This window comes from Tachyglossus aculeatus, chromosome 2 (assembly GCF_015852505.1).
Source record: "Tachyglossus aculeatus isolate mTacAcu1 chromosome 2, mTacAcu1.pri, whole genome shotgun sequence".
NCBI lineage: Eukaryota > Metazoa > Chordata > Mammalia > Monotremata > Tachyglossidae > Tachyglossus > Tachyglossus aculeatus.
The window spans coordinates 48,071,838-48,089,681 of NC_052067.1; the positions used below are offsets into that span (position 1 = coordinate 48,071,838).

The window sequence follows — 17,844 nt, forward strand, 5'->3', positions numbered from 1 at the left end:
GCTCTCAGCAGGGCCTTGAAGGGAGGAAGAGAGCTAGCTTGGCGGATGGGCAGAGGGAGGGCGTTCCAGGCCTGGGGGATGACGTGGCCCTGGGGTCGATGGCGGGACAGGCGAGAACGAGGTATGGTGAGGAGATTAGCGGCAGAGGAGCGGAGGGTGCGGGCTGGGCTGGAGAAGGAGAGAAGGGAGGTGAGGTAGGAGGGGGCGAGGTGATGGAGAGCCTTGAAGCCCAGGGTGAGGAGTTTCTGCCTGATGCGCAGATTGATTGGTAGCCACTGGAGATTTTTGAGGAGGGGAGTAATATGCCCAGAGCGTTTCTGGACAAGGATAATCCGGGCAGCAGCATGAAGTCTGGATTGAAGTGGAGAGAGACACGAGGATGGGAGATCAGAGAGAAGGCTGATGCAGTAGTCCAGACGGGATAGGATGAGAGCTTGAATGAGCAGGGTAGCGGTATGGATGGAGAGGAAAGGGCAGATCTTGGCAATGTTGCGGAGAGACCTACAAAGATTCACCCAGAGACACTACAAGCTTTCTTCTTAAAGTTTCAGTCCTGGCTGCCTCTCTGAGCTAACTGGGAGAAATAGGAGCCTCTGGCTCTGAATTCACTGACCGGTTCCTGGGTAGCTGAAGGCTTTTTTCCGCAACCTACTGCAAAGCAGAGAGAAACTGAATTACTGTCGCGGGATGACGAAAGAAAAGTATTTTAAGCTGCTGGTCCACGATACCTCCCCTGGAGGACAATGTGGCAACCACAAACAAGAACTCGGGGGTTGACAAGAGCAGGGCTGTTTTCTGAAAACAAACCAATTCACCCTTGGAATTCCACTTGGTTGGACAATTATCTTCCACAGAGTCAAACAGAAAGGATGGGAAAGGCTCAGAGATAGGACAGGAGTCAACCTTTCCAGCTCTGTACCCTTTATTCACCTCACCTTCAGCCCCACTGCGTACACATAGCCGTAATTTAATGTCTATCTCCACCTCTAAACTGTATGTTCCTTGTGGGCAGGGAACATGTCTTCCATTCAGTAAGTCAACTGCATTAAATAATAATAATAATAATAATAATAATAATAATAATAATAATAATGGCATTTGTTAAGCGCTTCCTATGTACAAAGCACTGTTCTAAGCCGTGATCACTTACTGGGTGCACAGCACTGCACTAAGCGCTTGGGAAAGAACAATATAACAATTTAAAAGGCCCATCTGCCCACAATGAGCTTACAGTCTAGACAGGGAGATGGACATTTATATAAATAAATCAAATTACAGATACATACATAAGCGCTATGGGGCTGGGAGGGGGGAGGAATAAAGGAAACGAGTCAGGATGATGCAGAAGGGATTGGGAGAAGAGGGAGGCTTCTTAGAGATGTGCCTTCAATAAGGCTTTGAAGCTGGGGAGCGTAATTGTCTGTCGGATATTAAGAGGGAGGGCGTTTCAAGCCAGGGGCAGGACTTGGGCAAGAAGTCGGTGGTGGGATAGATGATATCAAGGTCTAGTGGAAAAGTTGGAATTAAAGGAGCCAATTGTGAGGGCAGGGTTTTAGGAGAGTAGTGAGGTGAGGTAGGAGGGGGCGAGATGATTGAGTAGTTGAAAGCCGACGGTGAGGAGTTTCTGTTTGATGTGGAGGTGGACGGGCAGCCCCCGGAGGTTCTTGAGGAGGGGGAAACGTGGCCTGAATGCCTTTGCAGAAAAAGGATCCAGGCGGCAGAGTGAAGTATGGAGTGGAGTGGGGAAAGACAGGAGGCAGGGAGGCCAGCAAAGAGCTCCACCACTCAGTGCTTCTGGGAAGGGGGCAGGGACTGCAGCCCTCCCCCGGGACAAACTAATAAACAGTAAAGCGTTTGTACGCCAGCTGTGAACAGCGTGAGGCAAAGCCACAGTTTGGCTTCTTACCATAAAAGTAATTTTTACACCTTGTCCGACCTCTCCACAACTCTGTGGGTCCGTCGACAGTCTCCGGGCCCTCCCTCCCCCTAGTCCCTCCGTTTCCTTGATTCCCCAATGCCAGGGACTTCTCTTCAGCACTGAAGATGCTGAGGATGGGCATCTACCGAAAGCTCAACTTGAAGAGGCGCCAGCCAAGGGCAACCCTAGAGTGGGTCTAAGGGCTGAGCTTCTTGGAGACCAGAAGCTGAAGCGGGCTCGTCCACGTGAGGCTCACCATGAAACCAGGGGACAGAGAAAACGAACGTCTGGGCCCAACCCCAATGGCCAGAAAGCATTTAGGGGTAATCGCTCCCACATCAAACCGAAGACAAGGCTTCTAAAATCCGGGGAGGAAGCCTCGTTTGCCTTCCAAGTTCGGAATGACGAACACTCGGCCAATACCTCTGCAGGTTTGTCATAGAGGGAAAACGGAACCCGTTGGCCTCTCAAGGTACATTTAAAGAGATTTTCCGATCATTAAGCTGGGGAACAATTCTAAGTGTAATAGATCAGCACATCAGGGGCAGTAATCATGTCTGCACAGTCCAGGCGTGGTTCTAAGTAGGATTTTTCTGTGAGTCCACACGGGATAAGGTCCAGGTCTGAGCTGATTACGATTCATTCAATCGTATTTATTGAGCGCTTACTGTGTGCAGAGTACTGTACTAAGCGCTTGATTATATCTATCTAACCCCAGTGCCTAGCATAAGGTAAGCACTTAATAAAAACCACCACTATCGTACTGTGGAAAAACGACGACTCTGTCCAACCTGAATGGGGCAAGACCAGAACTGAGCACCAAGCTAACGACAACAAACCCTGCAGCGCAAGTGGGCCAGACGTTTTTTGAGTTATGTACCCCGATTCCCACTTCTCAGCCTATCTTGGGAATTCCAAGCTCATTCATTTATCCATCCATCCATTCATTCAATCATATTTATTGAGCGCTTACTGTGTGCAGCTGCACTAAGCGCTTGGAAAGTACAATCTGGCAACAAATAAAGACAATACCTGACCAACAACAGGTTCACCGTCTAAAAGTGGGGAGACAGCCAGCTAAACAAATAAATAGGCATTTATTCAATTGTATTTATTGAGTGCTTACTGTGTGCAGAGCACTGTACTAAGCGCTTGGGAAGTACAAGTTGGCAACGTATAGAGACGGTCCCTACCCAACAGCAGGCTCACAGTCTAGAAGGCATCAATGGCATCAACAGAAATAAATAGAATTATAGAGATATACCCATTATTAACAAAATAAATAGAATAATATGTACATGTTCATTCATTCAATCGTATTTATTGAGCACTCTCTGTGTGCAGAGCGCTGTACTAAGCGCTTGGAAAGTACAATTTGGCAACAGAGACAATCTTTACCCAACAACGGGCTCACAGTCTAGAAGTGGGGAGACAGACAAGAAAGCAAAACAAAAACACGTAGAGGGGCATCAACAGCATCAATACAAATAAATAGAATTATAGATATATACACATCATTAATAAAATAAATAGAATAAATACATACATATATACAGAAGGGTTGTGGCAGGGAGGAGGGAAGGAGTCAGGGCAATCGAAAGGGGAGGAGGAGCAGAGGAAAAGGGGGACTCAGTCTGGGAAGGCCTCCTGGAGGAGGTGAGCTCTCGGTAGGGCTTTAAAGGGGGGGGAGTGTGCTACTTTGGCGGATTTGAGGAGGGAGGGCATTCCAGGCCAGGGGTGGATGGCGGGACGGGCGAGAACGAGGCACGGTGAGAGACCTCGGAGCGTGCTTACTTGACAGTACTTGGGGCTTTTCGTCCCATCCTGCCCCCCTACCACCTTGGGACGGTTCCCACACTGAGTGCAAGTGTGCTGAGGGGAGCACACATTCAGGCTCCTTACAAATCAGGAGTAAAGCTGGGGATGGCCCTCTCACCAAAAAGACCCAATGCACACGATCGCAACCTAAGGCTCTTCGGTCTTTATAACGCGCCAAAATGCCAGAAAAGGTTCCAACTTCCCTAACAAGCGTCGGCGAATGACTGAAACGTTGTTGAAATAACCCCTCAACCCTGACACTTGATTTTTCAACCTGCCATTTAGGGCCACCCTCATCGTTCGGTCATCGTCTAACCAAAAATCAACTAAACCCAGTCTAAGACTCGACTAGACTTCCCCCCACCCCGACTCCCAGCCCGCCCTTCTCCGGCTGCTTCCGTGTAGACTACGGATAATTGGCATAACCATGGCATCAGGTTTCAACAGAAGCAGAGATTCAGGAATGTGAATAATTTCAACAGGCCTCTATTAAAGACAGAGCCGGCCTGAAGAGCAAAATCCAATCACCGGCAGTGTACAAATGCTGGCAACTTGGCAACTGGACTTCCAACTTTCAGTCGGGATGCAGCTGTGCTCCCAAAAGGTTGTCAAGTCCTCTCTGCTTTCATTTCCCAATCTCGACTCTCCACAGAGCAACTGTGCCGCTGCCGTCCGTTCCCGTCAGAGCGACAGTGAAGTTACCATTCATTCATTCATTCAATCGCATTTATTGAGCGCTTACTATGTGCAGAGCACTGGACTAAGCGCTTACCCTTGCATCACATACGGTAATTGATGGCTTTGCACGGCGGTCGCTTGTGCTTGGGGAAAACTCCGCTGTCTCAATCCTTCCGAACCCGAGCCGCTACTTGCCGACGAGGCGTCTTGGCTTGAAGACGGAGTTGTCGATCCCGAACGATCTGAGTTCTTACAAGAAAATATCATTTTCACATGTGGTACGGGGGCCTTTTCTCCCATCAATAATCATCGCAATCGGTCGCATATATTGAGCACTTACTGTGTGCAGAGCACTGCACTAAGTGCTTGGGCGAGTACAGTATAACTGAGTTGGCTCATTTCCTACCGGCAAAGAGCTTACTCGAGCAATTAGTACAGTGCAGCAAGCGCTCAATAAATATGACAATGAATGAATGTACAGAGGAGGAGACAAACATTAACATAAATTAGGGATATGTATGTAAGTACTGTGGGATTGAGGGAGGGGGGAAAAGAAGGGGGAAATCCAAGAGCAAGGGCAACTCAAAAGGGAATGGGAGAAGAGGAAGTGGCTTAGTCAGGGAATGCCTCTTGGAGGAAAGGCTTTGAAGGGGAGTAGAGGAACTGTCAGATATGAAGAGGGAGGGCATTCCAGGCCAGTGGTAGGATGTAGACAGGCGGACAACAGTGAGATGGACAAGATCGAGGTACAGTGAGAAGGTCGGCATTAGAGGAGCGACTGTAGTGGGACAAGAGTGAGTTAAGTTAGGAGGGGCGAGGGGGTTGAGTGCCTTAAAGCCAACGGGAAGGAGTTTCCGCTTGACGCGGGGGTAGATGGGGAACCACTGGAGCTTCTTCAGGAGTGGGGAAACACGGACAGAATGTGTTTGGAGAAAAGCGATCTGGGCAGCAGGGTGAAGTACGGACTGGAGTGGGGAGAGACGGGAGGCAGGGAAGTCGTTAAGGCGGGATAGGAGAAGTGCTGGAATTAACAGTTTGGATAGAGAGGAAAGGACAGATTTGAGCAACACTGGGATGTTTGAACCAACAGGATTTTGCGATAGATTTGATGGACTGAATGTGTGGGTTGAATAACAGAGAGAAGTCAAGGGCAGTGCCACAGTTACGGGCTTGTGAGACAGGGAGGGCAGTGGTGTCGTCTACAGTGATGGGAAAGTTGGGGGAGGACGAGGAGTTTTGTTTCTAGTTACATACTTCAGTGGTTTACATAAACCCCACATCCTGGTTTTGCTACGACTCTGGGAAGCCCCAAAGAAGCAGCACCGCCTAGCAGATACAACAGAGCCCTGGGGGTCAGGGGACCTGGGTTCTTGTCTCGGCTATGCCACTGGTTTGCCCCGGAACCTTAGGCAAGTCACTTCACGGGGCCTCGATTACCTCATCTGTAAAATGGGGATTAAGACTGTGAGGACACGGATTGCATCCGACCTGATCAGCTCATATATACCCCAGTGCTTGGTACAGTGCCAGGCACATAGTAAGTGCTTAAACAGACTGTGAGCCCGTCGTTGGGTAGGGATCGTCTCTCTATGTTGCCGATTTGTACTTCCCAAGTGCTCCGCACTCAATAAATGTGATTAAATGAATGAATTAAATACCACTAAAGAGAAAAAAAAGTGGGATGAGTGGAGGCAACAGCACAGTTTGTAGGTTGCTGGGATAAGGAGCTTAATAAATGTTTAAAATAAGGTCTTTAAAGACCTTATCAGAGAGTCGAGACTGGTTTAGACCTTCAAGTCTCAGAAGGTTCTGGGGATGCCCCCATTTCCAGATGTGAGGAGCTGAGCAGGATCAATGTCGCCAATGAATTCACCTGGAATTCAGCCCAAGTCAGAGAAGCAAATGGAAAAGGAAGACTACAGGAATCGGGGCCAGTGTCCCTTCTTGGCTTCTTCAAACATCTGGCCCCATCTTATCTTGCCATTTGACACTGAGATAGCTTTATAGGGCTCGGAGTGCTGGGAATTCACTGAGGAAGGCTTGCTGGAACCGGAGGGAGAGGGCTTTGACTACAGGGAACCCAACGTAAGGTCCGATGAATGGAGCCATGTGTGCTCAGCAGTGCTTCATAAAGATGATCAACGCAGCAGCGGGCGGTATAGACTGAAGGAAGGAGAGAGGCTGGAGATAGGGAGCTCGGCAATCGTCTAGCTGTGATCACAATAACTGTGTTATCTGTTATGCCCCAAGCACAGTACTAAGTGCTAGGGTAGATACAAGATAATCAGGACTGACTCTCACATAGGGTCCGCAGTCTAAGGGGGAGGGAAAATAGGTATTTCAAACCCATTTTAAAGATGAGGAAACTGAGGCACAGAGTGTTTAAGTGACTTGCCCGAGGTCACATGGCTTGCAAATAACAATGACGGTATTTGTTAGGCGCTTACTATGTGCCGAGCACTTTTCTAAGCGCTGGCAGATACAGGGCAGTTGGGTTGTCCCACATGGGGCTCAAACTTTTAATCCCCATTTTACAGATGAATGATGACTTTACACAATCTGATCAAAGCTTCTAGGAAGGTGGTTGCTATTTGGGTGGAAAGGACGGGGAGGATCTGGGAGATGCGGAAAACTGGCAGGATTTTGCAGCAGACTGAATAAGAGTCGAACGACAGCAGGTGGCTAAGGAAGACACAAAAGTTGCAGGCGTCTGGGACTCGGAGGATGGTGGTACTGTTGATGAGATGGGGAAGTTGGGAGGACTCGATTTGGGAGGGCAGGTGATGTTGAAAGCAAGAGGAGATTGGGACTGCAGATTATGTACCTAGTTACATAATTTGTGGTTTTTGATTCTTATATTTGTAAATGCTCCCATGGTCTGTAATTGGTTGCCTATAACTGGTTTTTCTTTTCAACGTTTCTGTCTCCTCCCATCTAGATTGTGAGTTCTTTGTGGGTCAAGGACCAGGTCCGAATTGTCCATTTTGTATTCATCCCAGCACACAGGACATAACACTGCCTCAATAAATGCCCCAACTCGAAAGAAAAAAAAAAATTACCTTCCCTAATACTCCAAGGCTAAAAAAAAAAATATTCTAATTTGCTGAGTGGAGAAAGGCTTTTCCCTCAAATTATCTTAGATCCTCTTTATTCTGGGACTGGTGAAAACGCTTTTCGGTGTGATTCCCCAACAGGGTCTGGAAGCAGTTATTGCCGCCAGTAACGATTTCAGAGTGAGGGTATGATGAATTCAGAGTGGTTACTTTGGCCTCATGACCTTCAGCATGCCTGCCTAGCCAAGGCAGGACAAAACCACAGAATTAACCATAACAATAATAACAATAGTAGTAGTTAGTAAGGGGTCATTATTGCGCTGTGTTACGCAATGAAATAGATACAAGACTATCTGATGAGACCCAAAGTTGATTACCTTGCATCCACCCTAGTGCTTAAAACTATCAACATTATTACCATTATCAGAAACAGGACCTATCAATCTCAGGACAATAAACATAGCTTAACCTTCGTGATAATAAACTCCTCTGCTGGGCCTAAGCGAAATGAAAACGGGCTCCGAAATCCCACAAATTTCGTGAATATGGCTCTGAAGAGTCAAGAAATAACAGAGAAAAGCACGGCAAATGAAAACAGGGTCCAACATAAGTATGTATCTGAAATGTAAAAATGTTTGAGTATTAAAACCAGAAAGAGTCGAGTCTCTAATAAAATAACCACAAAACTTTAAAAACCAAAGTCATCATTCTACCACAGTAAAAATTCTGTTTAAAATTACCCACATATCGTACCAAAATATTGCTAGTTCTGAAATACGCATCACTTTAACGACTTACCAAGCTGCTACTGGATGCTGCGGTGCCATGATTTTCTCTGCTGGTGCTGGGTTTTGGAGAACTGGGAGGAGACCGCGACGTGCACACTAGATGGACCATATGGTACTCATCTTGCTAAAATGAGAGAAAAGGAAGTTTAGCCAGCAGCATTTATGCCAACTTACCATTAAAAGGTCTCAAACGTCTCTTCAAAGTCAAGAGGTGCATCAGCAAGGAGCTGGCAACCCGAGGCAAATGGGAAATCTGTTTTCTAAGATCAGTGGCTTCTCAAATCAAAACCCACCCCGTTCTGCTACAACACGGGGGTTCTGCTCAGTCAAATGCATTTATTGAGTGCTTACTGCAGGTAGAATAAGTGGTTCGGAGAGTACGAAAGAACAGACGAGCCCTGCCCAGGTGAGCTGACAATCTAGAGGACTCTCGGACAACCTCGCATTAAGGACACCTGGTGACAGAGTCAATCAATCAATCAATCAATCGTATTTATTGAGCGCTTACTATGTGCAGAGCACTGTACTAAGCGCTTGGGAAGTACAAATTGGCATCACATAAAGACAGTCCCTACCCAACAGTGGGCTCACAGTCTAAAAGGGGGAGACAGAGAACAGAACCAAACATACCAACAAAATAAAATAAGTAGGATAGAAATGTACAAGTAAAATAAATAAATAAATAAATAAATAGAGTAATAAATATGTACAACCATATATACATATATACAGGTGCTGTGGGGAAGGGAAGGAGGTAAGACGGGGGGATGGAGAGGGGGACGAGGGGGAGAGGAAAGAAGGGGCTCAGTCTGGGAAGGCCTCCTGGAGGAGGTGAGCTCTCAGCAGGGCCTTGAAGGGAGGAAGAGAGCTAGCTTGGCGGATGGGCAGAGGGAGGGCATTCCAGGCCCGGGGGATGACGTGGGCCGGGGGTCGATGGCGGGACAGGCGAGAGCGAGGTACAGTGAGGAGATTAGTGGTGGAGGAGCGGAGGGTGCGGGCTGGGCAGTAGAAGGAGAGAAGGGAGGTGAGGTAGGAGGGGGCGAGGTGATGGAGAGCCTTGAAGCCCAGGGTGAGGAGTTTCTGCCTGATGCGCAGATTGATCGGTAGCCATTGGAGGTTTTTGAGGAGGGGAGTAATATGTCCAGAGCGTTTCTGGACAAAGATAATCCGGGCAGCAGCATGAAGTATGGATTGAAGTGGAGAGAGACACGAGGATGGGAGATCAGAGAGAAGGCTAGTGCAGTAGTCCAGACGGGATAGGATGAGAGCTTGAATGTGAAATAGATACAAGACTATCTGATGAGACCCAAAGTTGATTACCTTGCATCCACCCTAGTGCTTAAAACTATCAACATTATTACCATTATCAGAAACAGGACCTATCAATCTCAGGACAATAAACATAGCTTAACCTTCGTGATAATAAACTCCTCTGCTGGGCCTAAGCGAAATGAAAACGGGCTCCGAAATCCCACAAATTTCGTGAATATGGCTCTGAAGAGTCAAGAAATAACAGAGAAAAGCACGGCAAATGAAAACAGGGTCCAACATAAGTATGTATCTGAAATGTAAAAATGTTTGAGTATTAAAACCAGAAAGAGTCGAGTCTCTAATAAAATAACCACAAAACTTTAAAAACCAAAGTCATCATTCTACCACAGTAAAAATTCTGTTTAAAATTACCCACATATCGTACCAAAATATTGCTAGTTCTGAAATACGCATCACTTTAACGACTTACCAAGCTGCTACTGGATGCTGGTCATTTCATCTAATACCATGTCCCACTGGCCCCAGGTACGTGCGGTCAAAAGAACAGTCCCTAATCCTGCCATCACAGTCTAACCCAACGCATTCTGGCAGAACTTGCGTGTACTGCAGTACGAAGTTGGGCAACTCGAGTGACTTCTACAAACGAAAGTGAATTCCACATCAGGCGTGGATCCTCTTACTAGCTGTACCCACTAAGGGTAGGCGCCAGGCTCCCCAATCAGGATTCTCCGCATGACTTGGCAGGACTGATCAACCAACTACGCCAGTCCCCCTTAACGGCCTATGTTTAGAGAAGCGTAAGAACCCAAGAAATGCCCTCACTAGATCAGATCAGTGGTCCATTCAGTCCCAGACCCTCTAACTCTAGTTCTTAGAGGCGTACTACGGCTGAACCTGGTCAGAAAGGGTCCTATCTCCTTTACGTTTCTAACTTTTGTTTTCACAGCATTTGTTAAGCGCCTACTATGCGCCAAGCACTGTGGAGAGTAAACTATAGTAGAGTTGGTAGATATGTTCCCTGCCACGTACCCAGAGCAGCTCACAGTCTAAATAAGAGGGAGAACATGTATCTCATCCCCCTTTTAGAGTCGAGGGAACCAAGGTAGAGAGGAGTTACGCGACTCGCCCAAGGTCACACAGCAGGTAAGTGGAGAAGCAGCTTGTGAAAAGACCGCAGGCCTGGGAGCCCGAGGGCCTGGATCCTAATCCCGGCACTGCCACGTGTCTAGTGGGCACGTCATTTAAGTTCTCTGGGCCTCGGTTACCTTGTCTGTAAAATAGACATTGAGACTGTGAACCCCAAGCATTGTGTCCAACCTGATTAACCCGTACCCACCCCAGCATTCTGAACGTAGCTGGCATACCGTAAGTGCTTAACAAATACCATTTAAAAATAAAAAAGCGGGATTACAATCCAAGTCCTCTGACTCCCCAGCCCAAGCTCTTTCCACTAGGCCAGATTGTCGCTAAAATCCCCCACTAGTAAAACCTGTTACTAACCGCTGAAATCACCAACATTTCTATTCCTCCCCCTGACAACACTGTGTGAGCACAAATTTCATGGGCTGACCACCCGCTGTGCTTCATTTTAAACCACCGCTTCCAAGTTCACTGGGTACCCCTTCACTTTGGGATTGAGGGATCTGATGAACAATTTCCATTTAATCACGGCTCCCCTCTGCCTGCACCTCGCGAGACTCAAGAATCCGAATCCTTGCAGCAATCCTCATACGGAAGCTTCTGCATTTCCCTGCCATAGCTTTTTCTAGTCTCCAAATCCTAACTCTTGCTCCTCAGTTTGATGGGCGGCGGGGGAAAATGGTTATCAGAAAGTCCAAGACAAACAGAATCAAAATTCTCCTTAGCACTGACTCGTGATGTGCCACTAAGGGGTTGCCATGGGCTGCTTTCTCCAACAGCTCTCCTGAAGAATCCCGTCTGCCAGAATCCTTAAGGTCTGAGATGTATAATAGAAGGAAATGGACATATTTCTTCTACCTGCCAATAAGCATGGAAAAGTACTAAAAAGAGAAGGGAAATGGGGAAAAAAATATTTATGGAATGAATGGAAGTGACTCCATTCAACTATTCTACAATTTGAATAGTAGAGCTTTGTACTACTAAAAACTGAAGGAACTACCAACTACTCCCCAGTGCTGTTTGAAGACTATGCTTGGAAAGTAGGGGGAGATACTTGGCTATAAAAGCAAGAAAGTTCTAAGTCGCTTGCAAGAGATCCAACAGATCACTCTTGAAAAGTGATTTTCTTGCTCAAGGATCTAAGGCATCATGGTCCAACAGAGCACTAGAATACAAAATAAGAAACCAGAAATTCTGGTGCCATTAACATCACTGATTAATCACCTCATTCTGGGTAAATTCCATTCTAAAGTTCCTCTTCCACTTCTCATCACCTTTGTTACAGATGTCCCTCGAGGTCCTGGTCTTCTTGCCCTATAATCACTCTTTTGGGGATCTTATCTGCTTATTAATAATGGCATTTATTAAGTGCTTACTATGTGCAAAGCACTGTTCTAAGCGCTGGGGAGGTTACAAGGTGACCAGGTTGTCCCAAGGGGACTCACAGTCTTAATCCCTATTTTACAGATGAGGTCACTGAGGCCCAGGGAAGTGAAGTGACTTGCCCAAAGTCACACAGCTGACAAGTGGCAGAGTCGGGATTTGAACCCATGACCTCTGACTCCAAAGCCCGGGCTCTTTCCATTGAGCCACGCTGCTTCTACCTGAAGCTTACTTGGCTTCAGCCTCCTCCTTTTGGCAACTGATTCCCAAATCTCTCTCTTCAGCCTCAACCTCTCACCTGATCTACAATCCTACATTCAGTTGTACTCATTGAGTGCTTACTCACATCTCACCTTGTCTTCCAGGATATCATCAGTGAAGTGCCTCTCTAACACGTGTAAAATAGACCTCAGTTTCCCTTCCAGACTCTCCCCTCCTCCTACCTTTCCCACTTCGGCCGCTAACGCTATAATCATCCTTGCCCCTGGACTCCGGATCCTTGGTGCCCTCCCTCTCTTTTTTTTCAGTGCTCTGTCAACTACTAAATACTACTGGTTCTTCCTGCACATTTTCCTGATCCATCCTTTCCCCACCACTCCGGCAGTTACCACCCAGGTCCACGCTCTCTTCATGCCATGGCTAGACACCACAATGGCCTCCTCACGGGCCTCTAATCCTGTAAACTGCCTCCCCTTCTGCCCACACTCCATGCTGCTGCTTAGATCCTCTTCCTGAAACATAGCTGAATACATCTTTCCATTCCTCAAAAGCCTCCAGCCAGCCATCCCTCTCTGCAGCAAACAAAATCAGCCTGCTATTTTTTTTTCCACGCTTTCCAGCTCTCTCCATCTAATACATTGGTTCTTCTCAATCACTCTTTGTTCCTCCCAAGCTCACCAGCCTACAAACCATTCACAGAAGGAGTACCTCTGAACCCTCACACACCGATCCCCCACACGGACATCCCCGCTGTCCAAAATCCCCAGGACCACAACTCTTCCCATCTTGAAAGCCCTCTCCCTGACTGCCAGAAGGCTTCCTTGATTAATTTCCCGGCTCCAAGCCAGAGCCACTCAACAGTCACCCCTGGCATTTACAGATTTATACTCATCCTCCAGACAGATTAGCCTACCTACAGCCAATTGGAAAAGCAATTCTTTATTCAGGTATTTCATCCTGTCCTATTCCTCCTACTACCTATTTTATCCTTCTTCTACCCCCAGCCCTACTGAAATAATATTTGTCTGTCTCCTCCATCAGACTACAAGCTGTTTGTTGGCGGGCAAACTTGGGTTTCGCTTCCATTGTATTCTCCCGCTGCTAAGTGTGTTGCTTTATTTTCCACTCAGGAGACGTTTGATAAATAAGATTTGGCTTTTCCCTTTATCTCTAAAACCTGACTGTCAATTCAGTCAATCAATAGAACTTCCTGAGCATTTACTATGCGTGGAGCACTGTGCTAAGTGGTTGACAGATATGATTCCTGCCCACAAGACACACACAATCCAGTGGGGGAGACAGACACAATTTCCAAAGCAGTAGAAATGCTTAAATTCATTCATTCAATCGATTTACTGTGTGCAAAGCACTGTACTAAGCTCTTAATAATAACGATGGCATTTAAGTGCTTACTATGTGCAAAGCACTGTTCTAAGCCCTGGGGAGGTGATCAGATTGTCCCACATGGGGCTCACAGTCTTCATCCCCATCTTACAGATGAGGGAACTGAGCCACAGAGAGGTTAAGTGACTTGCCCAAAGTCACACAGCTGACAGTAGGCAGAGCTGGGATTTGAACCCATGACCTCTGACTCCCAAGCCCGGGCTCTTTCCATTGAGCCACGCTGCTTCTCAGATAGCATAGCAATCTCTGCCTCAAAGAGATGGTAAATCAATTTTAACAGAGTGTTAAGAAAAGAGATTTTTCCTGCCATTGAGATAAGTGCCAGTAAAGAAATGAATACGAACATACAGTGATACATCATGAAAGATAGAGTTACAAGAATTCCGGAATAAGAAATAAGGAGAGCTCAAAAGGGAGAAAAGGGAACTTGAAAAATGAAGTTTTAAATGAATTTTACGTTAATCAGAGACACCGGCAAGGCAAGGCGGCCATTCATAGCCTGGAAAGATACTTGTTTAAATGAATTTGTTAAAGGCATTTTTCTGATTTAATAGAGCAGCACATTCTCTAAAAGAAGGGGTAGGGCGCAGGAGTGGAGGGAGGAGGAAAGGAGAGACAGAAGGCTAAAAGCATCCATGATCAACAGATGAAAAGTTCAACTGGCTATGTGGTTGCCACGGCAGGGACTGGCAAATTCAAATCTACTAAAAGGACGCAAGGACTATCCAAGAGGGACCTAGAGAATTGAAAAACACAAGGAATGCAATTAGGTACCAAGACAACATGGGGAAGTTGGAATGGAGCACTTCAGGAGCCGAGCGGATGGTACAAGGCCATCAGAAGAATAGTTCGTAAACTTTACAGAGAGCACAACTAAAATAGTGCAAAAAGAAGGTTTTGGGGATTTTTAATGGTACTTGGTAAGTGCTTACTATGTGCTGGCTCGCAGGCTTAATTCACTCATTCAATCACATTTATTGAGCACTTACTGTGTGCAGAGCACTGTACTAATCCCCATTTTACAGATGAGGGAAAGGAGGCACGGAGAAGTTCAGTGACTTGCCCTTGATCACACAGCAGAAAAGTGGCAGAGGCAGGATTAACAATAATAATAATAATAATAATAATAATAATAATGGCATTTATCAAGCGCTTACTATGTGCAAAGCACTGTTCTAAGCGCTGGGGAGGTTACAAGGTGATCAGGTTGTCCCACGGGGAGCTCACAGTCTTCACCCCATTTTAGAGATGAGGGAACTGAGGCGCAGAGAAGTGAAGTGACTTGCCCAAAGTCACACAGCTGACAATTGGCGCAGCCGGGATTTGAACCCATGACCTCTGACTCCAAAGCTCCTGCTCTTTCCTCTGAGCCTCTCCGGTTCTCGGGACTCCCAAGCCCAGGCTCTTTCCAGTAGGCCACAATCCTTCCCATGTGGTTTGAAAACTGACGGAACTGAGAAAACACTCGCAGAGAATATTTAAACTAAGTTTCGAGTGACTGTGTAAAGGCCCACTGTTCATTTGGGTTTTTTAAATTAATGTTTTAACATGTAATCTGAAAAGATGAATGAAATATCCCTGCAAATCAGGGGGACGGGAAAGGAAAACGCAGGCGTCCATGGCCTGGTAAAAAGAGCACGGGATTGGGGTCTACAGCCCCTTAAGGGCCGATACCGTGAAACCGGCCACGTCCGGATCGGAAGTCTGAGCGGGAGAAACCTCCACTTTTCCTCATCTCCCACTCCCTTCTGCATCGCCCTGACTTTGCTCTTTGCTCTTCATCCCTCCCACCCCCAAAGCACTTGTGTACACCTCTGTAATTTTATTAATAATAATAATAATAATGGCATTTATTAAGCGCTTACTATGTGCAAAGCACTGTTCTAAGCGCTGGGGAGGACACAAGACCATCAGGTTGTCCCACGTGGGGCTCACGGTCTTCATCCCCATTTTCCAGATGAGGTCACTGAGGCCCAGAGAAGTGACTTGCCCAAAGTCACACGGCTGACAAGTGGTGGAGCCGGGATTGGAACCCATGACCTCGGACTCCAAAGCCCGGGCTCTTTCCACTGCGCTTCTCTACTTATTACTTCTCTATTTATTTGTATTGATGTCTGTCTCCCCCATTCTAGACTGTGAGCTCGTTGTGGGCAGGGAACGTCACTGTTGATTGTTGTGCTGTCCTTTCCCAAGCATTTAGTATAGTGCTCTGCGTACATTAAGCGCTCAATAAATAGGAATGAACGAACGGGATGAGAGGTCGTTGAGCTGGACACCTTGGGATCCAAGGGAGGTCCAAGACCTCCTTAATTTCTCCCAGCTCCTTCCCTCTTTCCTATCCGGGACCCATCTTCCCTTTCCTTGCTCAGGTGGGCTAAAGGATGGGGGCTGGGGCAGAGGGGAAGAAGAGGGAAGAGGGGAGGCCGAAGCCCGCTAGCTTTGATTCCGGCTCTAAGAATCAATCAATCAATCGTATTTATTGAGCGCTTACTGTGTGCAGAGCACTGTACTAAGCGCTTGGGAAGTACAAGTTGGCAACATATAGAGACGGTCCCTACCCAACAGTGGGCTCACAGTCTAGAAGGGGGAGACAGAGAACAAAACAAAACATATTAACAAAATAAAATAAATAGAATAGATATGTACAAGTAAAATAGAGTAATAAATACGTACAAACATATATACATATAATGGGTGTATATGTATGTATGTACGTGTATATATATATATACACACACATATACATAGAATGGATCTGTGAGTGCGCTGCTTGTTGGCCAAATGCAACAATTCTCTCATCGGGCCCGTTTGTAGAGCGTTGGCCAAAACGTCTTTAAAAGCAGGTACCCTTAGTTCTCCTAAAATGTAAGTACATTCTTGAAGAACTCCATGCTAGGGACTACTTGTAAACCCCACTCGGGTCCATGCCCATTTCTTCCGACGGCGCGTCCTCAGAAGAACGTTCCCTAATGGCATTCTATCCAAAATGCAGAGCAAAGACACTTGTTATGGGAGAACTGGATGTATTACTGGCAGGACTAGCTAAAAATTTCTTATGAATCATTCATGGCTATTCGGCTCCACGTCTCGCCCTCCCCCTCCTTTCCAAATGCTTCCATTCTTACCTGTCCCACGCTTTTCCTCTGCATCTTCCTTAGTTTTCCCAACATGTTTCTCTTCTCTCTCTCTCTCTCTGCCCTTCCCTCTTCCGCTGCCACTTGCCTCTCTCTTTCTCCCCCTCAATCCCCTCACCCTTCCCATCCATCCTGTCACCGCTCCAGGAAGTAGGCCAAATCCACCACCCTTTATGTACCGTGGGCTGGATGCCGCCCCGGGCCTTCATTTTGCAGCTCACCGCAACATCCCTATTCTCCTGTTTTGTGCTCTCCCACCCACTTCACCCATAAATAAGGAGTTCAACTTCTTTCCTTAAAGCAGCCTGTTGTCTTTTTTAATGGTATTTGTTAAGCACTTTTTACTCATTCATTCATTCATTCAATCGCATTTATTGAGTGCTTACTGTGTGCAGAGCACTGTACTAAGTGCTTAACCCAACGGCTCTCTTGACCCCGTGGTTCCCTTCAGTCATCGCCCCATTTCACTCCTACCATTCCTCTCCAAACTCCTTGAGCGACTTGGCCACATGTGCTGGCTCAAGTTCCTCTCCTCCGATTCTCTCCCTGACGCCCTCCAATCTGGCTGCTGTCCCCTTCACTTTACAGAAATTGCCCTCTCAAAGGTCACCAGTGATCTCCTTCTTGGCAAATCCAACAGCCTCGACTCCATCCTAATCCTCCTACATCTCTCGGCCGCCTTCGACACTGTCGACTTGCCCAAGGTCACCCATCAACGTATGGCAGAGGGGGGAATAGATCCCAGGTCGTCATCACTCCCAGGTGCATGCTCTACTCACTATACCACACTGCTGTTCAAAGATCTAATTCCAGCCTGAGCACACACCAAAAATTTCTCCCAAATGCCATCTTCTTAGGTCAATTTTTAGCTGAAAAGATTTTTGCCAAGTCAAGAAATTCAACGTGACCTAACACTCATAAAGATTTCAATCCCTGTTTCCATTACTTCCCATCTCACGAGCCCGCGACCGTGGTGTCATCCTCGACTCCGCTCTCTCGTTCACCCCACACATCCAATCGGTCACCAGACCCTGCCG

The 17,844-nt window shown here is 46.9% G+C and overlaps 1 protein-coding gene across 1 annotated transcript in view; it reads right to left on the bottom strand.

Moving 5' to 3' along the window:
- Positions 1-17,844, bottom strand: part of HERPUD2 (HERPUD family member 2) — a 52,959-nt gene that overhangs the window by 14,033 nt on the left and 21,082 nt on the right. Inside the window, exons 4-5 of the mRNA XM_038761995.1 lie at positions 8,266-8,379; positions 4,509-4,663 (exon numbers count right to left, since the gene is read on the bottom strand). Coding sequence (XP_038617923.1) covers positions 4,509-4,663; positions 8,266-8,379 — 269 coding nt within the window. The remainder of the gene's footprint in view (positions 1-4,508; positions 4,664-8,265; positions 8,380-17,844) is intronic.